The 23494-nt window shown below is 39.8% G+C and overlaps 1 protein-coding gene across 1 annotated transcript in view; it reads left to right on the top strand.

Annotated features, from left to right (window-relative positions):
• The window catches only part of LOC134653947 (phosphatidylinositol 3,4,5-trisphosphate 3-phosphatase and dual-specificity protein phosphatase PTEN), a 59051-nt gene extending 36928 nt beyond the window's left edge, over nt 1-22123 (top strand). Inside the window, exons 3-9 of the mRNA XM_063509317.1 lie at nt 2385-2526; nt 7984-8082; nt 8562-8743; nt 10938-11145; nt 12445-12542; nt 14508-14643; nt 21781-22123. Coding sequence (XP_063365387.1) covers nt 2385-2526; nt 7984-8082; nt 8562-8743; nt 10938-11145; nt 12445-12542; nt 14508-14643; nt 21781-21800 — 885 coding nt within the window. The 3' untranslated portion in view covers nt 21801-22123. The remainder of the gene's footprint in view (nt 1-2384; nt 2527-7983; nt 8083-8561; nt 8744-10937; nt 11146-12444; nt 12543-14507; nt 14644-21780) is intronic.
• Nucleotides 22124-23494: the final 1371 nt, after the last annotated feature.

Genomic DNA, 23494 nt, shown 5'->3' on the forward strand with positions numbered 1-23494 from the left:
AATAATTTGAACCTTACAGTAAAGAAAATTATGTCGAAATTGCACTACGATTTTTATTTATTGTAAATAGTCATTTATGCTCTATCCCTTTTACACTTGCATGGCTTTTCCAAGAGTGAATGCGATAGGATAAAATATTCGACTATGACGTTGACATATGCGATAGGGATGTGCATGATTCGGTGTGATATCGATAAACGCTTATTAATAATTAGTTTAAGTACACGTAAACTACTCAGTTTTTTATACATATGTATATTATATTTTCTGGCGAAGATTAGGTTACTTACTTACTTTTTAATAAAAAGCGGCCAAGTGCGAGTCGGACTCGCCCGTGAAGGGTTCCGTATTTAGGGGATTTATGACGTATTAAAAAAAAAACTAAGTACTTACTAGATCTCGTTCAAACCAATTTTCGGTAGAAGTTTGCATGGTAATGTACATCATATATTATTTTTAGTTTTATCATTGTCTTATTTTAGAAGTTACAGGGGGAAAAAAATGATATTAGAAACCTCAATATCATTTTTGAAGACCTATCCCCCATATATACCCCACACGTGGGTTTGACGAAAAAAATTTTTTTGACTTTCAGTTCTAAGTATGGGGTACCCTCAAAATTTATTGTGTTTTTTTCTATTTTTGTACCATGCACGCACGTAAGTGTAATTAATATGTATATATGTGTAGTTAATAAGTGTTCACAATATTAACTAGCACGTTATTATGTTAAGGCATAACAAAGCAATAATGTTGTGTCATCCATCAATATGAATCTCCGATATAAACTCGTATGCAAAATTATTAAAAAACGCTAATTAAAAACAATGGAAATATAGCTGGTCAAGCAGATCTTGTCAGTAGAAAAAGGCGGCAAATCTGAAAAATGTACGCGCGAAGGGATATCGTCCCATAGAAAATTTGAATTTCGCACCTTTTTTTACTGACAAGATTTGCTTGACCAGCTATATCAGGGCTCTCCAAACCCCGGCCCGCGGGCCAAAATGTATGGGTAGTTGGGTACAATACTATAAGAAAAACTTTAAATCAAATAATTCATTGAATAGCAATAACAAAGTAAGAACATATTTTGTACATAATATAAAATGTGCATAAGCGACGACTTTTTCGATATGATCATCTAGCTAGAGGAAAAACAAAAATAAATTATCAAGAACATGTTCATAACCTAAACAAAACTAATTGTGTATTTATACAAACATCGACATCGATAACTTTTTTGATATGGTCCTCGCACTGTGGCCGAATAGCGCACCCGTACATGACTTTTACGCTAAGTAGATTATCAACTTTATCTCATTTACATAAATTTGATTTTTGTACTAAACAATCCAAAAATCCTTGCGGAAACCGAAAATGTAAAAAATATTGAAATATTACATGAAATAATACTTACCGATGATATGAAATGCCTCCATGTCTAATATTTTTTGTCCGGCTAGTGTTTTTACACTCCAAAATGGAGCAGCACAGCATATTTGTAATTATTTGTAATTTTAACTGGAATCGTTTTCACATCTGACATTTCATAAGCGCCATACTGAACTGACAACGACTGACAGTAGCCCGTGGTGAAAGTGTGATCAGCTAATCATAATGCTGCCACACGCTATACACCTACGTTTCGCTTCTATTACTTCTTTGGGCACACCCGCCTTATCGCCTGATAGCGATAATTCATATACGTACTTAGTACATAGGGATATACGTGCAATTTCACCTTACCCCTCCTTTCTACAAGCTTTTATTTAACTTGCCATAATTATTCACGTCAGCACCCGTTAGCACATGATTGGCGCGACAGTATCTCACTGCTAGATAGACTACCCGTCTTTTTCTATGTTAACAAAAGAGGGACGGGTAGTCTATCTCGCCGCGAAATACTGTCGCGCCAATCATGTGCTATTAGCCTGGCAGTACTACTAGACCTACAATGTAGTTAATTGACGCCGTCACGACGCTAAGTGTTGTGCAAAAAGCGGACAACGGATAGCATACTAAACAGTCTACAGTTGCTTTCCTTCAGCCACATAAATCCACGGCGATTTATTACCTGAACAATTGGTTTCCTTGCGCTTTTCTTTCACCGGTTTGTTATTAAACGGTGCGAGAAATGATATAGGTATCAGTATACGAGGACTCTGATACGATAGTTTTAAAGATGTGGTCGTGTCGTATTAAAGGTTCCGTCACACAGGCGCGTTTTCCAGGCGGGGCGTGAGCGGGGCGCGCCGCTTTTACATATAAAACGCTCACGTTAAGTGTCCAATCATTTTTCCGCGTCTATTTGCAAAACTGTTCAGGATAGCTCTCAACTACCTACAAAACTTAAAATACCAACTAAAGTGAATGTGTCGTTCCAGGTGGTAAGGTACGCGTTCGAGGACCACACGCCGCCGAACATGGAGCTGATCCTGCCGTTCTGCGAGGACGTGCACAAGTGGCTCAACGCGGACCCCAAGAACGTGGCAGCTGTTCATTGCAAGGCGGGCAAGGGCCGGACTGGTACGTTATCATATCACTAATCACTACATAGTATAAAACAAAGTTGCTTCCCGCTGTCTGTCCCTATGTATGCTATGTATCTTTAAAACTACGCAACGGATTTTATGCGGTTTTTTAATAGATAGAGTGATTCAAGAGGATGATTTATGTATAATCTGTTAACCCGCGCGAAGCCGGGGCGGGTCGCTAGTAACCTTTAAAACAAAGTCCCCGCCGCGTCTGTCTGTGTGTATGTATGTCAAACTCAAAAACTACTGAACGGATTTTCATGCTGTTTTCACCTATCAATAGAGTGATTCTTAAGGAAGGTTTTGGTGTTTGTTAAGATTTTGTGTAACCCGTGCGAAGCCGGGGTGGGTCGCTAGTTAAGCCAATAAGTCTTAATTACATGGCGACCCTGCCGTTCAAGACACAAAACTTAGTTTTTTTTAGCGCGCGCTCACGCTTGCGCCACCTAGTCACCGGTCGTGCCTTCTGTACCTAGTATAGTAGGTACTATTATTTATTCTGTGATGTGGCGAACTATACGTTTCAAATATTTCCTATTCCTACTCACAGTAAACGTATTGTGATGTCATTCATTCGGGTCAAGCGAAGAAAAGCCTTTTTTTACAGTCCATTGTCAATTATAAACTTATTTATTATCCATCTGATGTCACATCGACATACCGTCTAAAGAATTCCGTCAGGCTCGAGTACAAAAGAGCATCGTTGCTAAGGCGAGATCGAGATACCACGTTTGTCACTGCATTGTCGTTAACACACCGGTGTTGCTAGATTAGTTTTTTGAAAATCAGAGATACGTTGAGGAAAAACGACTGTAGGAGGGGCATTCCACAAAAAGGTGTACTTTAGTAATATGACAGCTACTATAATAACCTGAAGAAAGCTGTATTATATAGTTCAATTGAAAACTAACGATATCTGATAATCAGAAGTGTTAAAAAAAATGCGTCAACTGCCCGACACTTTTCTGGAATGCCCCAGGACAGGACGTGAGGACAAAAGTCTAGAATTCAAGAAAATCTGTAGGTATAGAGTTAGATCAAGATGAGTCTGCAATGATTTTGATAGCACACGCAGTGCAAGTGTTATTTTAAACGTCAAACTTCTATGAAATTATGACGTATAAATAACACTTGCACTGCGTGTGCTATCAAAATCGTTGCAGACTTGTCTTGGTCTAACTATCTATTTTCTACCAAGCTACGATTATTTTTCTTGCGGTTTCAGTAGTGCAAGTGCGTGCGCTTATGAAGCATGCCGTACGCTACACTATGTGGTTCTGAAACCGCAAGAAATTAATCGCAGTGCGTTCTAAAGGGGCTCACTGATTATCAGTCCGCCGGACGATATCATCCTGCCAGTTGTTCGGAACTGTAAACCTTTTGTTCTAACTGACAGGCTGATGTCAGCGACTGATAATTAGTGGGCCCCTTAAGCCTAAATGTGGCAACGCAACACAAAGGTATGCAGACAATATCATACCTAATACCTAACCCAAGCCTCATTTCAATATGAATACGTCGTAGCAATTTTCTTTAATGGGGCACATAAATTACTTGCCGATTGGTACGAGTAAGGTGAAGGTCACAAATTACATGTGGGGTAAATACTTCCTCCCCTAACTTCAATTCATTGTTGGTTGGTTCCCGGGCCGGGGTATATTTAAGTAGTTTATACCGACCAGGCGAGCGGTCGCCTCATATCCTTCAAAAATGTAATCCATACTAATATAAATGCGAAAGTGTGTCTGTCTTTCTGTCTGTTACCTCTTCATGCTTAAACCGCTGAACCGATTTTGTTAAAATTTGGTATAGAGATAAGTTTGAGTCCCGGGGAAGGACATAGGGTAGTTTTTATCCCAGAAGTCATCCTTTAAGGGGGTGAAAAGGGGGTGAAAAATTACTAAATCCACGCAGACGAAGTCGCGGGCAAAAACTAGTTGTTAATACAAGGTTTTATTTTATCGCTGAATGTAGGTACAACTTTTTCTTTTGAACACAATTAGTTTGCGTTCCTATGGCCACCTCCTGTGACAATCATCAGATCTGCTCAATGGTACCATAATATTAGATTGTCAGCAACCAACTTACATATGTATGGGAAGTTTCAGCTCAACCGAATAATGGGAAGTGGGTCTAATTTACCTTGCAAGATTTAGCCTAAATATACATACATACAAACACTACAAGATTAAAAGATTGTAAAAAGTCTATATCCTCCTAAGGCCCAAGGTCCTACCTATAGTACAGTAGCAGTTCGATGTAATTTAAACCAGGTTCAATTGGAACAGAGTCGCTTTTGCTTTGTTTCGTTCAATTTTCAAACAACGCAAAACCAACTCTATATCCTACAATTTAGGTCCAAATTTCAGTGGCAAACTTTGAATGTTTCATTTGTATGGTCGGGCCTTAGGAGGATTACGAATGTTGCCTTGGTCCGTTTAACTTAAATTGAAGCGTTTGGAACCCGCGTCCCGGGTCTCGGCAAATTTCTTTACGGCCTATAATTGTCCCTCGCCAACGGACTTTCACACCGGCATCGTAAATTTTAAAAAAGGAACCTTTTTACAAACCGCCCCTTCTTTTTTGTGGCCAGTCGTAAAGGCTATAAAAAGCGGGGGTCGGACCATAGATTACGCCTTTGTGATTTTTTTCTTTCGCTGACAAAAAAGGTAATATAGTTTTTCTTTTTTTTCTAAATCTTTATGGCTTTTCGGTGTTTCGGATGTAAATTAGGAAATGGAGGTTATAAGAGTAATTGTTGAGCGAAAGAAAAAAAAACCGGCCAAGTGCGAGTCGGACTCGCGCACGGAGGGTTCCGCACCATCAACAAAAAATAGAGCAAAACAAGCAAAAAAACGGTCACCCATCTGACCCCGCCCGACGTTGCTTAACTTCGGTCAAAAATCACGTTTGTTGTATGGGAGCCCCACTTAAATCTTTATTTTATTCTGTTTTTAGTATTTGTTGTTATAGCGGCAACAAAAATACATCATCTGTGAAAATTTCAACTGTCTAGCTATCACGGTTCGTGAGATACAGCCTGGTGACAGACGGACGGACGGACGGACGGACAGTGGAGTCTTAGTAATAGGGTCCCGTTTTTACCCTTTGGGTACGGAACCCTAAAAAAGGCGATACGTGATTCTGGTTGCGTAGTCACTTTTGCGTCTTGCCTTTTGCTCCATTGTTTAAAATCATCTATATGTTTTTAAATTGTTCGAACCCGTAGGCAATTTCAATAAATAGTAGCCTGTGGTTCAGTAGTTTAGCTGTCAAAGATAACAGACGGTTACTTCGTAGGTACTTAGAACTAGGTTCTAGAAACCTGCCCCTCCGTTAGCATAAATGCAGTTTGAGGCCCGGGGAAGGGCATAGGATATTTTTTAATCAATCATTATCATCATAATAACACGCAGACGAAGTCGCGGGCAGAAGCTAGCCCCCTTATTCATAAACGCGTTACAAACCTCAATTAGCCAATAATCGTCTGTCATTTTGACTTATGTATTTGTAAGAAAGGGATAAAACATAATTTTACTAAATAAGACCCGTAAAGTTTTATGAATAAAGGGGGCAATACTTTAAAATATTAGTTCGCAGGTATATTAAGTATGGATTTATGGACAGTACCGTACACTCCGTGCGAGGTACCAAACCTCAAGATATTTAGTATGCAGTTTTCGACTGTCCCGTACAGTCCGTTGCGTACGAGGTACCAAAACTCAAACTACGAGTAAAATACTTCCATATTTCACCCGAAAATGGAATGTTACATAATTCCAGACTCGGGCACGATAACCAGACTAGGTAGTCTAGGTACGCAGACTAATTTGTAATGCTTACATATTTTAGGCGGCCTTCACTTCCAGTTCACGAACGATTGCGATAAAACCTAAAATCTAGTGTTTGTACCTACCTAATTTATTTGTACGTGAATGTTATCGGGTTGGTTGAGACTAATAATTTACGAATTTAATAGAGCTTTTCTGTAGAGTATGGATGTCATTGGTAAGGTTTTGTAATAAAAATATAAGCGATTAAAATAAAATACTTGCGAAAACGCCATCCGTGTTGATATCACGTGATATTCGACAAACATATAGTCAGTTTAAGAGTCACACGAACCCGCAGCTAAAAAGTCGATACCATAATCGTCAGATGACAAGCAAAACTCACTAAGTACCACCACAAGTTTATAGCCATAGTGAACCATATTAGTACGAAAAAGAAGGTCGAATTTGTTTAAATATTTTTAAGTAATTAGTGAGTTTTGCTTGACACCTGAAGATATAAACGCTCTCATTTGGAAACGACATGCGAGTGAGCATAGAGCGAATAGCAGTTTTGTGTAAGTATGTAAAACTTCTAATCGTTATTGTCTTTGTACGCTCACGTCTGAAATTATCGATACGAGAAAAGTGTCAATCATATGTATAGGTACAATACACGGCCTTATTGCCAATATATTAAGGTGTGTACACCTATTTTTGGCATTTTGTCGTCCGTATCTATATTTTCAGACGTGACCCTACAAATACAAATAATTCTTAAGTCTCTTAACATTAAAACTTTTTGATTAGGTACATAATAAATTATCTCGTTATTGTTTGACGGCCAGCCTTGACCCATGTCAGTCACGCACATAAAAACTGTGTAAATTAAAAAAAAAGCGTTGCGTACATTGACAATAAGTTTGCAACAAAAGCCTTTTGTGTACGCTACAGGACCCGCTTTCTTTGAAGGACAATTTCTCCCGTGACATTTTTTTTAATTGTCTTTTTGTGACTTTTTTACAATACAATGTGCAACTATCTTCCCCACGGTGTACCCTTAGAAAGGGATTTCTCCCTAACCATTATGTATGTCCTCAAAAATATGTCCCATAGTTCTTAATTCGCCGACATAAGACATATTTTTGAGTAAGATGTGTGCAGTTGTGCACCCATATTTTTACACTTGACTGTACTCAACTAAAACAGTAAGAGCGGTTTCGCACTACGTCCGATCCGAATTCGTGAAAATATGGTCCGAAGTAGCCGTAGAACTATTTCTATGGTAATTTACGCACTCCGTCATCCGATTTCGGAAAGAAATCAGACGGATCTAGTACATATCGCCATAGTAAGCTTTATATCAACGCAATAAGAGCGAAAAAGACGTCGCAAGGCGTCGACGTCTGTTTTCTATCGGTCCGGTTCCGCGTCGGTAGGTGTGGGGAGACCCTAACATTTGTCGATGGTGTAAGAAGTGATTTTACAGTACATATGGTGCTACTTTCCCGAACTAGTGCGGGAAATGGCACTTTCCGTGCGTATGTCGAAAGTTTGAAGTGCCATATATACTGTAAAACGTTGTACCATACACGCGCGAATAGGTAATTCGCAACTAGAATTTTCTCTTCGCACTTGTATCGTAAATAACTATTGTATGCGAACCGTACTGTTTTCAGGCACGATGATATGCTGCTACCTGCTGTATAGCCAGCAAAAGGCAACGGCGGACGAGGCGCTCAGGTTCTACGGGACGAGACGGACGCATGACGAAAAAGGTAAAATGCATTTATTTGTTTTATTTTTTTTTGTATTCAGTACTATCTATCCCACATGGTGGTGGGTCGGCTTCCACACACATACATACACACACACACACACACACACTTTTGATTTTTAAACGGTAGGTAGACCAATACATTCACTTCAGAAATTTAGGGTTTCAATGTAACTATGTGCAGTCCAGATGGCGCACAATATTCAGTATTTGTTGTCCGCCATGTGCATTTCTACACAATGTGACGTTGTAAGCAGATGGCGTAATCGGGGCCAGCCAAAGTAAATGGCAATAGCTGCCTTCTAGACGGCCGACGGCCGCTAAAATATATCTAAACATTCACTTTAACGTCTTGATAATAGAGGCTTAGTTCAGATATTTGTGTACACGTTGGCCGCTTGATCACATTGGTACCTTGGTCGTTTTATCCGTTGGTGACTATACAAAATTAATAACTAATCTGAATTATGACATTTCCAGGCGTAACGATACCATCGCAGCGGCGCTACGTGGAATACTTCGCGGCCCTAGTCCGCTCCCGTCTCACGTACACCGCCACTAAAGTCCACATTCGCGAGCTCATCATGTCACCTCCGCCCATGCTGAATGGTGGACAATGCTCGTTGGAGCTTACTGTGTCGCAGGCCAGTCCGCCACTGAAGGTAACAGAATGTACAGAATTCCCACCGTCTATACTTCGTCTCACATAACTATAGTCCACATTCGCGAGCTCATGTCGCCTCCACCCATGCTGAATGGTGGACAATGCTCGTTGGAGCTTACTGTGTCGCAGGCCAGTCCGCCACTGAAGGTAACAGAATGTACAGAATTCCCACCGTCTATACTTCGTCTCACATAACTATAGTCCACATTCGCGAGCTCATCATGTCGCCTCCACCCATGCTGAATGGTGGACAATGCTCGTTGGAGCTTACTGTGTCGCAGGCCAGTCCGCCTCTAAAGGTAATAGAATGTACAGAATTCCCACCGTCTATACTTCGTCTCACATACACCGCCACTAAAGTCCACATTCGCGAGCTCATCATGTCGCCTCCGCCCATGCTGAATGGTGGACAATGCTCGTTGGAGCTCACTGTGTCGCAAGCAAGCCCGCCACTGAAGGTAACAGAATGTACAGAATTCCCACCGTCTATACTTCGTCTCACATACACCGCATACACCGCCACTAAGGTCCACATTCGCGAGCTCATCATGTCGCCTCCACCCATGCTGAATGGTGGACAATGCTCGTTGGAGCTTACTGTGTCGCAGGCCAGTCCACCTCTGAACGTAACAGACAGAATTCCCACCGTCTATACTGCGACTCACATAACTAAAGTCCACATTCGCGAGCTCATCATATCGCCTCCACCCATGCTGAATGGTGGACAATGCTCGTTGGAGCTTACTGTGTCGCAGGCCAGTCCGCCACTGAAGGTAACAGACAGAATTCCCACCGTCTATACTGCGACTCACATAACTATAGTCCACATTCGCGAGCTCATCATGTCGCCTCCACCCATGCTGAATGGTGGACAATGCTCGTTGGAGCTTACTGTGTCGCAGGCCAGTCCGCCTCTAAAGGTAATAGAATGTACAGAATTCCCACCGTCTATACTTCGTCTCACATAACTAAAGTCCACATTCGGGAGCTCATCATGTCGCCTCCACCCATGCTGAATGGTGGACAATGCTTGTTGGAGCTCACTGTGTCGCAGGCCAGTCCGCCTCTAAAGGTAATAGAATGTACAGAATTCCCGCCGTCTATACTTCGTCTCACATACACAACTAAAGTCCACATTCGGGTAATTTCAAGGATATGTTATATGATTCCTGTAAATTCTCATCATCAAATTAAAACATTTTATTTAAATCTAAATCTAATAGAAGTCTGACAGAAAAATGTAGCAATGTATGTATATGTAAAGAATGTCAGTAACGCCCGGTCATAGAGACGGACGTCAGCGCCATAGGTCGATTGCGAGAGGTGTGCAGAATTCAGGCCCGACAGATATAGAAGGCTTAGGTAGCTCAGGAGCGCGGCGACAGTATCTCGCTCCCCTTTTCCGTCTCTAATTAATACATTAAGAAAAAGACTGGTAGATACTGTCGCGGCGCTCCTGCGCTAGGTCGTCTAGACGCTGTGCGGCCTTGACCAAGGACTTGCCCTTAGGCTCCTTAGCGCTTGTCCAGAAAAGTGCACTCACGCGTTCCCGGGATACTAGAGCCACATACACCCGTTATTAAATTATACAACGGGACTTAATCGCGTATCTAAAGTCTATTTTTTAATTCGGTAGACTAAAATGACATTTCTTAGTATGAAATGTTCATACTAAGAACTGTCATTTCAGTCTACCGAATAAAAAAATAGATTTTAAGTTTTAAGATTTACCTCCGACGTTTCGAGGACGGCGTTGTCCCCGTGGTCTCGGAGAAGACTGGCTTAAGTTGACATCAGCATCGTCTAACCGCGCGAGTTTTTCGAACTACCCGCACTTGGTCTTGTTTATCCGCTTGAACGTTTTGCGCACTAGGGATGTCACTCTGTCGACACACAACACTAACGATATTCGATTTATCGACTGTCGATATTCGTTTACGCTTACATTTACTAATGGCTGGATTCCATGTGGATGAGATCTTGAAACCCTCGTCCCGATTGAAATACACCCGGTCCAGATACTCTCACATAACTCCGTCCCTTAGCATTTCAGTTCAGGTCCTAAACAGAATCGCAATAAGGACATCATGGTAAGGCCCCTGGGCGCTTCCTCTGGTTGAGAGCTGATTTAAGAGCTTGTGCTCTTAGTTAGGAAAGTTAACAGTTACTAACGGATTAATATATTATTCCAGGCACCAGCGGGCTGTCACGAAGTCCGGCGCGGCCCCTCAGCAGTGTCGGTGGCCCTGACGCACTGCACGCCCATGTGGGGCGACGTGCGCGTGGACGTGTGCTCCAAGCCCAAGGTGTACATGCGCAAGGAGAAGCTGTTCCACTTCTGGTTCAACACCTTCTTCCTGGCCGCCGGGCTGGACGCGGTCCGAGTGGAGCCGGACGACGGTCAGTAGTATATCAGAGACCCCGGATTCTTGTCGCGATCACGTGACAAAAGGGTGATTTGGGGAGTAAATGGAACAGTACCTATTAATTAATACGGATTTATTAAGATAAGATAATACAAAAAAAAAAGATTAAAATGTCGACGTCGCTCTATTGTTAACGGACTCTCCGTAACAGATCAACAGTTGTTCTAAATGACTTGCGGTTAGGCTACGTCTTCTAGCAGAATATATCCACTTCAAAAAATAAAAGCTTCTTTCCACTGGGACAGATGTTAACGGAGCATATTTGAAACGTTTATTAGTTATCTTATAATTTAAGTATTATCTTGTTCTACCATTCCATTTACTCCCCAAATCACCCTTTTGTCACGTGATCGCGACAAGAATCCGGGGTCTTTATAAATAATATCACACTCACATCAGCAGTGTCGGTGGCCCTGACCATAGAGAAAAAAATACATTGAGTGCTCACTCCATACATCAATTTTAGTACCAAAAAGACTATTAGCATCTAGCATGGAGTAGCGGAACTATCAGTACTGCTACTTGACAATAGATGTAGCACCGACCGGAAAGTCTTATGCTGTTGAGATAAGACTTTCCGGTCGGTGCTACATCTATTGTCAAATAGCAGTACTGATAGTTCCGCTACTCGATGCTAGATGTAGACACTGAAATGAATAGTCTGAAGTGATGTATGGAGTGAGCACTCTTGTCTTACTTATTTCTCTATGCCCTGACGCACTGCACGCCCATGTGGGGCGACGTAAAATTATTTATAGGGAGCGTGCATAAACTATAGCTGTCAGAGTTTGACGCGAGTTACGTAAAGTTTGTGCTTCCAATGTAGCCCACAAGATGGCAGAACTTATTATGCACAATAAAACGTACGAGAACGGTAAATGGCAGCACTTGCCTTGGCAATGTACATGTTTATGTTCCGATTTAGCCCACAAGATGGCAAATCCTCCAATGTCGTGCGCATTCCCTGATTTAACCTTTTCAACGCCAAGAGCCACTAAAATGGTCGAGTGCTGTCATGCCCATGACGCCAACAGCCACTAAAAAGGCTATGACGGACGCTGTCAAAGCAATTTTCCTGCTGACAGATAAGGTTTATTTTCGCTCTTCATATTGCAACCATTTGGCGTATAAGCCACATTTTAGCATGGGACGAAAAGCGTTGAAAAGGTTAATAAGTTTTAGAAATAACGCGGAATGACGTCAATGAGGTCAATTTGAGGATTGGAGATTGAGAAAATACCGTTGATTTATTAATGAGCACATTGTTTTCCAGGTTCGAATTTGGAGACGTTCAAGCTGACGTTAAACAAATGGCAGTTGGACGACGCACACAAAGACAAACAGCATAAATTATATAGCGAAGATTTTAAGGTAAGTGGTCTACTGAATCATTTAAATTTTTTTCTACTCCCGTACTTTTATTTGTCATTTAAAGGGTCGTGCACACACCTTTAAAACCCTACCTTATAGTTGTCAAGACAAGTCTTTAGTCTATTCCCCAAAAAAGATTTTATGCATACACGCAGTATCTTTTTGGCGATTTTACGATACTTTGTGTAATGACCATTTAAAAAATATTGAATGAAATACAGTGTTGCCAATCTTATTTTAAATGTCATTTCTGACAAATAAGTGAACCATAGACATGTTTTTTTTTAATTTCATTCATTCATTCATTGTTTTCCCGCTCGTACTCTCCATTTTTGCTACTTCCTGAATTAAAAATATTTGTTAAATTTATAATTTTATTTCAAAGTAAGTGCTCGGTCGTAGAAAAAGTAGTGTATGCGACGTTGTTTAACCGAGTCAAAAAATACTCGTGGCGTCTTTATTAACAATTTTCGGGTTCGCCTCAAATTGTTACTCACGCCCCTCGCCTTTTTTGACCTCTCTTAAACAACGGTTGCGTAAAATACTATATCGTATGGCGTTATACACTGTGTTTTTTAATGTAATGCAAATCATAACTTAAATTTAGGAAGTAGCAATTAGGGAGTGCTCCCGGTACTGGTTTTCTATATAAATATAGTACCGGAACCGGGAATTCCCGGTTCTCGCCATACAAACTCAGTACCGGGAGCATTCCCTAGTAGCAATAGGCTACATGACTAATTTTCATTTATGGTATCAATCGATCGGGTTTGTTTTTAGGATCAAATGTCTATATGGGACCCATTGCATTAAAGTAACACAAAAGTCAGAAATTGTAGTCAAAGTCCGACAGTCGCACTTCACTCGCGAAACGCCCTATACAACATGGCCAGAGGCCGTGACGTCATCGCCCATCTTGTAGTATGGACAAAACAAGAAAATTGCGTTTTTGTCGGTGAAATATTGCATATACAATATATATTATATATATAGTTGCTATACAATATTTTTTTGGATGAGATGTAAGGAATCGAATGGTACCCTTACTTTTATCGTTTCTCGAAGTTAAAAAAAAACTTAAATTTTAAAACTTTCAGGTCCTGTATTTTTGTAATTTTCAATATTTTATTTTAATATCCACATTATTGTGATAAATTGCTCGTTTGCTATCTATTTTACTAGATTTTGTTATAAAATTCAACATGTGTCATCATCCCTATTATGAATGATGTATAATCTTCTACGAGGAGCTCTTCAATAATTTGAACACCATTGATGATACAAACTATTTTTAATAACGTTTTTAGGAAAAATTACAATAAATCGGTAATGAGTGTGTCAACGTGACCGCGCTCGGATTGCGTCTGGTTTCGGGAGGTGCACAGTGCGCCCGCTGTTGGTGCACAGTGCTTTACTGTGTCTAAACCATAGAGAAAAAAAATACATAGAGTGCTCACTCCATACATCAGTTTTAGTACCAAAAAGACTATTAGCATCTAGCATCGAGTAGCGGAACTATCAGTACTGCTACTTGACAATAGATGTAGCACCGACCGGAAAGTCTTATGCTGTTGAGATAAGACTTTCCGGTCGGTGCTACATCTATTGTCAAGTAGCAGTACTGATAGTTCCGCTACTCGATGCTAGATGTAGATACTGAAATTAATAGTCTGAACTGATGTATGGAGTGAGCACTCGGTATCATCTTGGGTCGTCCCATTCGTTTTTCGTCAAGTTCTTAAATTAGTCCTATTCTGCTTTCGTCACTCATTCTACATTGAAAGCCACCGACGATTGTGACGAATGTAGAATGAGTGACGAAAGCAGAATAGGACTAATTTAAGAACTTGACGAAAAACGAATGGGACGACCCAAGATGATACCGAGCACTCTATGTATTTTTTTCTCTATGGTCGAAACAAATGATTTTCGTGCCGTTTTGATGGTGTCAAATGTCCTTTCCAGGTGGATCTGATCGTGCAAAAGCTGCCATCTTCGTCGACGTTTTCTGGTTCGGGCGCGCGCGCCGCCACGCCGCCCTCCTCCACCGCCTCCTCGTGCTCCGAGCCCGACACCGAGCCCGACGAACATTGGGACTCGGGTGAGCAAACAACACACGGTCTGGACGCGCTCAAACGTCTGGACGCGCCGCCCGGTGTAACGCTCCGTGTGGACGCACCCCCGCCGCCACACAGGCAACACGGTGTGGACGCGTTCCACGGTCTGGACGCGCTCAAACGTCTGGACGCGCCGCCCGGTGTAACGCTCCGTGTGGACCCACCCCCGCCGCCACACAGGCAACACGGTGTGGACGCGTTCCACGGTCTGGACGCGCTCAAACGTCTGGACGCGCCGCCCGGTGTAACGCTCCGTGTGGACGCGCCGGCGCCGCGCCGCCCGAGCCGCACGCTCGGCGACGTGCGCGCCTCCTGGCGGGAGTTTAGTGGAAAGTTTGATAAAAAGAAGAATAGGGATAGCTAGTGAAAGTGTTACGATTGGACGGATTATATTTTTGTGAAGTCTACAACTACATATTATGTAGTGCTGCGATCTCGATTGATCGTGCGACGCTCGGAACGTTTTTGAGCGGGTCCGCTTGGAGATGGAGCCTCGAGCTTTAAACGACCTCGATGCGCTCGGCCACGTCGAACCATCGTCGTCACACATGTTAGGCCCTCGGCACACGGCATCGGACGTTTATAACGCTCTCGTTTCACGCGCGTATAACAATACGCATACGCTCTTACGTAACCATGCCGTGTGTAAGAGGGCCTTAAAGTGAGTGAAAGGCCTTGGGAAAATGCTAGATTAAATGAACGAAAGGTAAAAAAAACATGCAGGTTTCGTCTTAGGACTTCCATTAGGACAGTAGGACTCCATTATGATGGAAGGGACCTTGAGCTGAAGTGATACCAAAAATCATTATAAGATATATGATTCTGAAATTTCAGATATAAAAACATGCGTTGACTTATATCTTTATAAGCGCTCAACAACGTTATAACATATATATTGATATATACATAATATATTGATTTTGGTTTTCAATTACGTACAGGCTCTAAACCTTCCAGCTCTAATTATTAAGGCCTATCGTACGCGTTGTAATATACAGATCCTTGTGAGAAATGCCACACCGCTTCAGTGACGTGAACATTAGCGCCCGTGCGCGTAATATACGTTGCTATACTACACGTTTACGCACACGCAACTGGTGTGCTCAGGCCTTAAATGTAATCGTAAATCTGGGAAATATAAATAGAAGCGGAGTAATAGGTAACAGAACCCCTAGTGTAAATTTCATTCGATATTGTGACGTGACGTACCTACGCGTTTGCGTTAAGTCACAGAATAAATGATAGTACTAGGTACAGAAAACTCACTCTCTAACAAAACGCGTCTGTTACGATCAGCACAAAAGTGGCCGCTAGGTGGCGACAGCGCCACGCGCGGCTTATGGCTAGCCACCAAAATTGGTGTGGAACGGATGTACTTTTAGCTACCAGTAGCAAAGCGACGAAATCGCGGAGTGAGCCACGCCACGCCTGGTTAAGTCTCATTTTGTATGGCACTTTGAACAGCGCGTCAAGTGGGACGTTGTGGAAACTCAAAATCCCATACAAAAGACTTAACGCAAACGCGTATGTCACGTCACGCTATCGAATGAAATTTACACTAGGGGTACAGTGGTAAAGTTGTATCATTTAGTTTAATAAAAGCGGGCTGTGTGAAGTGTGCTACAGCAATATGATACACGTACTGACACAATAGGGTTGTGGACACAATGGACACATGTTGAATTAAATAACTAAATCTAGTTAAATAGATATAAAATGAGCAATTTATCACAATACATTGGAAGCTGTAAAAATATATGGGAATAATAAAAAAATATAAGACCTTAAAGTTAAAAATCTTCTTACGTTACATGGTGACGTCACGATGTATTGCCATTTTCTAATCAGCGTTTCGTCGGTAAAGTGCGACAATGGGTCCCATACAGACATTTGATCCTCAAGACAAACCTGATCGACTGATACGATTCATAAATAATTGTCAAATACCCTATTGCATTTTGTTAGCTATTGTGTCAGAACGTGTATCGTTTAGATTAATATTGGTTTGATTAACGGATGTATATAGTACACAATTATTCCCTCAGGGAGGTGGGCGTTGGTTCGTCTCACAAACGATTGATCTCTTAAACCGATAACGATTCCTCAGACCAAGGCTAAAGAGGCAAAATAATTAATTGTTTTTTGGGCAGTCTTAGACAGATCCAGCTAGATCTAATCTATAATATACAAAGCGAAAGTGCTGTTTTTTTTCGCAATCCAGACTCGAATTTTGTTGGTCATCGCATCCCGGGTTCTCTGTGTTTGGGTAGCCGTCGTTCCTAAACCCACCAACGGAGCGGCAGCTGACGTCACGAGGGTTCATTATCATTACAGATCGCCCTTAACCACTTTACGAGTTTTCGTCCGGGATGTTATTGCTCTAGGAATCTGTTCCTGGCGCGCGCTCTACAAAGTTATATAGACCTGAATAAATTTAGAATTGATTGATACATTTTTAACTTTTTTAGGATGGTATTTTTAATTTATTTTATTTATGTATCCTGCTAAGAAATTGGACATTTAGACTGTCGATTAATAAAACTAATTATTTTATTTGAAGTGATTCATTCTTCATATTAAATAATGATGAGTATTGTTTTGCCTCTTCAGTCTTTGTATACTGGGGTTTGAACTGTCTATTTGCGTATACTACACACAACGTTTTACCAATCTGTTTAAACAGCTTTACGTTGACGTGAATAAGGGTCGAAATTGCCTATTTCCTTATAAAATGTCGAACAAGCCAAAAATGATTTGGTTTACTTTCTCTTTGAGACTGGTGTTCAATATATAGAGAGCAAGCCGATGGGAATCGAGCTCTATGGACGCCTCGCCACAGTCCTTTCCCTTTTTGGATCAAACCCCAAGCCGATAAACCTCTTCATTTCATGGTGATGGTCAAAGTTTATCAATTATCATGGGGGTTTTGTGACGTCAGCTATACAATATGGAAGCAAAATGTATATTAGAATATTTAGAAATTGAATAGAGCTTGGCCAGCGAGGCAAGCATTTTTTTTTAAATTCTTTATTATATGGCAATATTTTTGTCTATTAAATAAGTTTAAGTTGTCAGTTTCATAGTAATTTTATAGCCAGAAATAACGTAAAATGCATTTTGGTTTCATATTGGATATGTGTACATTTGAAATGGGAATTCTGGGATACGATACTTGGGATGCTCATTCATTCGAAATTGTGGCCGTTAGAATATATGACATGACGTGATTCAATCAATGATTACCAAGATAAGAAGACTGGTATGAGTTGACTCGGAATAGTGAATGGTATTTATTGAAATAATCGAATTTGTTCTATAATTTATTTTTAATTATTAGTTGTCACCACTTGCGAAGTGACTATAGCTTAAAAAATTGAGTTTATCTTTTTTATTAGGAAGCAATCAGAACGCAATGTTACAAGAAAGCGTCGAGAACTTGAGTAGACAGACCAAGTTAACTCTTTTTTATAGACTTTCTAATGACAGAGTGTGTGTAATATCCGTATTTTTTTTAATGAAAATGTGACATTCATAACAGCACTTAACACTTTGTCATGACAAGTCTGCGCAGAGTTAGCCAAGACCAATGGTTCTTAACCTTTCCTAATAAGGGGCCACATATTTTGAGAACCACCAACTTTTTGAGACTGAATAATTATGACGAATAATCACAATAATAGTTCTACATATATTCGCGGAACACTTCAAGTGCGTCCAGGAGTGGACCACTGAACCTTTGAACCTTGTCAGAATGCACGAAGGTTGATATTGGGGTCTAACGGTTCAAGGTTAAGAACCACTGGGCTAGACTGAGTGTAGGGATATTTAGTTATGGCAATGCACTCGTAATATGGTCCTGACGTGTGTGGTGGTGCAGGCGCGCGCGTGGAGCGTGTGGGGCGCTACCGGCCGCTGTCGCCGCCCGACCCGGCGCCCAAGCACCAGCCCGACACGTAACGTACCCACTATACCACCAACACTCATCCGTGGCGCAGTTTGTTGGCTATACAATTATGGTGGCCCATGAGGGGTAACTAAGTTATGACGTGTGATATAACCTATTCCAAATAAATCTTTGGTTAACTCTTACGAACGTGCCGGTATTAATATATTCGAATGAATTTAAACTTCTAAATAAAAACAAATCGTCTTAAAATTAAAAAAAAAATAGTAACAGTTTTTATTTAAAATACGCATTGGGTGCAACCTGTAATGATAATTGTATGTGTGTAAATAAAAATAAAAAAAATACTTGTACTACGGATTTCTTCTTATTTGAACCAATAAATGGGGTTTTAATTGTTTTAAAACAAAACCTTCACGAGAAGTGATTAAAAAAAATTAAAACTGATAAACGTTAAATAACGTTACATGTAACTGAAATAATGTTTCGATAAAAGATCAAATTACATTTAAAAACTTTAAAAAAAACCGTTGAATCTCCTCGTCAATAACGTTTGACAAACGTCAAATAAGGTTAGATAAAACTCAAATAACGTTGGATTGGATTTTACATAACGAGAAAAGTTAAATTTTAAAGCCACAAGCTGCGCCAACGCAAGTCAAGCTCATCCGCTAGCCTCAGCTTGACGCGATTCGTATCGTCCATCGCTTGCTGCCCACCGTTTGTCGTATATGTCCGTCTCATTCATGCACGGAACCCTTACATACATAGAAGGGATCCTGAGGTGAAATGTGTCCACCACATTACTATTATACGTTTCTCTGAATGTCATTCTTTTACTCCCGTATGTTTCGAATGAGATTGTAAATTTGTTATCTAAAGTAAGGAATTTAAGCACGAAGGATTGCGTACATTCACTTGGCACCTATCTCTGTCGCACGCGCATGATTATATTTGCTTTTGCGCTCGCACATTGGCAGTGACCGCTGGTATCATAAGCGGGACAGTAATATGATTATACGCGTGCGATAAAGATATGAACAATGGTCAATGTATGAAATTCTTCGTACTCAGCGTCCTCACTTTTTTTTTTAATTTGTGATAGACACAATTCTACCTCAAATCGTTTTATGTGATTTTTGTGTGAATATTGTATGCTTTCAATGTGCATGAATTTGCGTGATTTAATTTTGACTTGGTTGAAAAGGATCCAACTACAAATGGTTTTAGTAAATTTCAACTTTATGTAAACATTATTATGACTGAAAACGCGATGTAGATGGATCCTTGATAGATAGTCAACGCCGAAATGATAATCTTGATTAATACGTCATTAATGTTTTGTTTGCAATTAAACTTGTTATACAATGTTTTGAAAGGTACTATTTTCAGTTGCATTTTTTCTAGTGTAATTTCTTACAGGCTTTTTTATTTCCGTAATGTGTTTTGTGTATATACATGCGTAATATGGTAAATATCCTCGCTTTTGTCTTGCTCTATTAATTTAAATCTAACACGAATGTATGTAACACTTTTACGTTTGCTGTTTTATTTGCTATAATCCTATAGTTTTATGCTATTTACCACCTTACGTATTAAAATTAAGGCTAGTTCAGCTGATTACTTCTTGTCACACATATTTATTAATTTTACTAGTTTTATAAGCGCATTGAAAAATGCGGTATAATTTTTCGAATTTATTTTATTCATGATTATAGTTGTATCGGTCCTTTTTAATTATAAACCTTCCATGAGTCCATTTGATGAGTTCCAGAGTCAGACATGTGAAATATATTTATAACGGGTCACTAAAGTAATTATGATCCAATTTCGCTAAAATATTTCGATCCGTTACGAGGATCTTCTACTGGAGCAAATCACCCCGTAGCACTGGCGCGACGGTGGCGAGAATACAGTACAGTGTTCTCGCAACGGATTGAAACATTTTGAGCAAAATTTTATCTAAATTATGCGTCTCATTAAAAATATATATGTATATGTAAACTGTCACTCTAAGGAACTTGCTAACTATGTAAACAAAAGTCACTAGTAAGTTCATATTTTTTAACAGTTACAATATGGCGTTTGTTTACATAGTTAGCAAGTTCCATAGAATGACACTTTATAATAATTTAGTGTGACAGCAAGTCTCAGTTGTGCATGCCTTTATTGTTTTATGACTAAATTCTTCATTCCATGTTTTAACTTCATTTGCCACACCGCTTGCACAAATCACTCTGGCCATGAACAGATTGAGTTTTTATACGCATTGTTTCTAATTTTAGATTTGATTTGAACTTCATTATTTTACTTAAGAAGTTTCTTATTTACATAGTGACATTAGCTGTCTGGAATTCTAGACTTTTGTAAATAATGTGATATTTTACAACTGTTTAGAAAGTATGCGTTTAAAAATTTGATGCCTATTGTAAATCGTGTTTAGTGAGATCAGATTTTTGGATTGTAAAATTAATTAAAGTTAAAAATCTCTGATCTCACTAACGGAACTGTGTTGGTCGCATTTATTCCCATGGATAAAAATAAAATATGGTTGTCTGTAAACTCGGTTTACGGACGATAATTTTGCGTGATAACGTCATAAGAAAACATTTATGAAAAATTGCATACTTTTATACGTTACCATGAATATCTGTCTACAACGTGACACTTTTTCGTCCATGCTACCGGTTTTCATCCATTTATAAGACGTTATCACGTCAAAAAACTCCTTTTACATGAAAAAACTAGAGAAAATATATATCTTTGGCGATACGACTATCATGGTTCTTAAGGCCCGATTTGACCAAACAAGAATACTTATTTTTATTCAATGTAAGAATCTAAAAGGAAAGTAATTTAATACCTAATCAGCCAAACAATGTTTTTGCAGACCAGGGCCCCGTTTCTCAAAAGCTTGTAACTTGTAATGCAAGTGGAAGTCCCTTTCTAACAAAAGCTGTCAAAAAGTGACATCCGCTTGTAATACAAGTTACAAGCTTTTGAGAAACGGGCCTCAGTTAAGTGCTGATTTTTATTTTGTTGTCGATTGTTTTTCGACAGATTTGATCAAAATAAGAAAAACTATAATCTGCCCTGAATTTGTACCCATACAAAAATGACTCATCAAGGAATTAATTCTTGTTTGGCCTTAACGACACTCACTCTGCTCATGGCACACGAAATGGTTCTCACGCTTATATGGGTTTCTTGATTCCAGGTGAATCTACATACTTGTGAAGCACGCGGGTGCTCTCGCTTTCCCCTCCCCGAGGCAAAGGCTCCCCTAACACGGTGCACTAAAGACTAAAATCCTCTGAAGCCTTTACTCTAGTGATGTTACGAACTAGTTTGTGTGTAGATATTCGAGTAGGTACGTGGAGTTTTTTGTACAGAGATTTTTAAAGACTTGTGATAATAAGTGGAAATGCGGACTAGCGATCTTGGTACTTTACGTTACCTCGATGTAAAAACGGTGTTTTTTTGATACTTTTAAGTTTTCAAGGTCACAATGTGTGCTCTTGTCTTTATGACTGAATTAAAAGTACATTGAATTAGCTTTTTTGACCTTTTTTTGTCTAACGCACTTTTTGGAGAGGCGATGGTCGAGGAGCGTAGATGTTGTTTGGCCTGTCAATTGGATAAGTACAGACTTGGTTGTAGACCTTATGTAATTGTAATACGGTTTACGAATGGTCATTTAATTGTGTGAGTTTTGCACGATTGTGCAGCGCCATCTAACGGAGCCGTTAAGGAAACAGCTTAGAGATGCCTAACTGTACGTAAGTACGTATATGATTCAGTTGTCTATGGTGCCCAGTCTCTGAATAATTTCACCCTTTGGGCATAGAGAAATAAAGTAAGACAAGAGTGCTCACTCCATACATCAGTTTTGGTACCAAAAAGACTATCAATTTCAGTGTCTACATCTAGCATCGAGTAGCGGAACTATTAGTACCTACTGCTACTTGACAATAGATGTAGCACCGACCGGAAAGTCTTATGTTGTAGAGTATAAGACTTTCCGGTCGGTGCTACATCTATTGTCAAGTAGCAGTACTGGATTCGTCAGGATTATTACCTATGATTTGATCTGATATTGGATTGGGTATAACGGAGGTTTGATAAAAGTCGTATTACTTGCATATGGGAAATTGATATTTAGGTCTTATGTTTTGACATCTACTCTTTTCGATACATCTAATGAGGCATACGGTTTGTCACTAATAAAAATAAATTAATTACCGTTTACTGTCCCTCTCTACTACTGTATCTCTTTTTAACATCTTGAAAGATAGTATTGAAATACGCTCCCGTGCAAAGTTCATTGTTAAGTAATTTTCATCACAAATGGGTTTAGGAATGGTTTTTACTAAACAACCAGAACTAAACTCACATTTATGTAATTGGTACTGAAATATTTAACTGAAGATCAGAGAAGTTAAATATGACCCTCGTTCCGGGTCATTCCAGATGCTTAGGCGCTCTATCGCGATTCAACGCGGCAACGCGTAGAGCGTGATAGGCACCTTTGCGTCTGGAAGGGCGTGGAACTTGTTTGACTATTTTTTTTTATACTGAAGTCGGTTCAATTTGTTAGTTTTTCATCACTTACAGGTAAATCTCTAAAAAGGATCTAACAAATGGTAGGTAACGCGAACTAAGTATAGAAGGTGCTTGAGTGTCTAATATACATTTTTCTACTCCAGCACTTAAATGTGTCAATTAAATGACTGACAGTGATATCTAAAGCAATGTCATTTGAATGCTTTGTCTATAGGCTCATAAGATGACTGCTAGCAGTCATCTTATGAGTATAATACAACTGCTTTATTTTTTTTAAAGATACAAGTTCCGATCATCTTGATTGAAAGAGGTATGTTTTCATTTACAATAATAACTCTTTTTTTTTTAAATAATAACTCAATTTTTTT

The sequence above is a fragment of the Cydia amplana genome, chromosome 14 (genome assembly GCF_948474715.1).
Source record: "Cydia amplana chromosome 14, ilCydAmpl1.1, whole genome shotgun sequence".
Taxonomy (NCBI): domain Eukaryota; kingdom Metazoa; phylum Arthropoda; class Insecta; order Lepidoptera; family Tortricidae; genus Cydia; species Cydia amplana.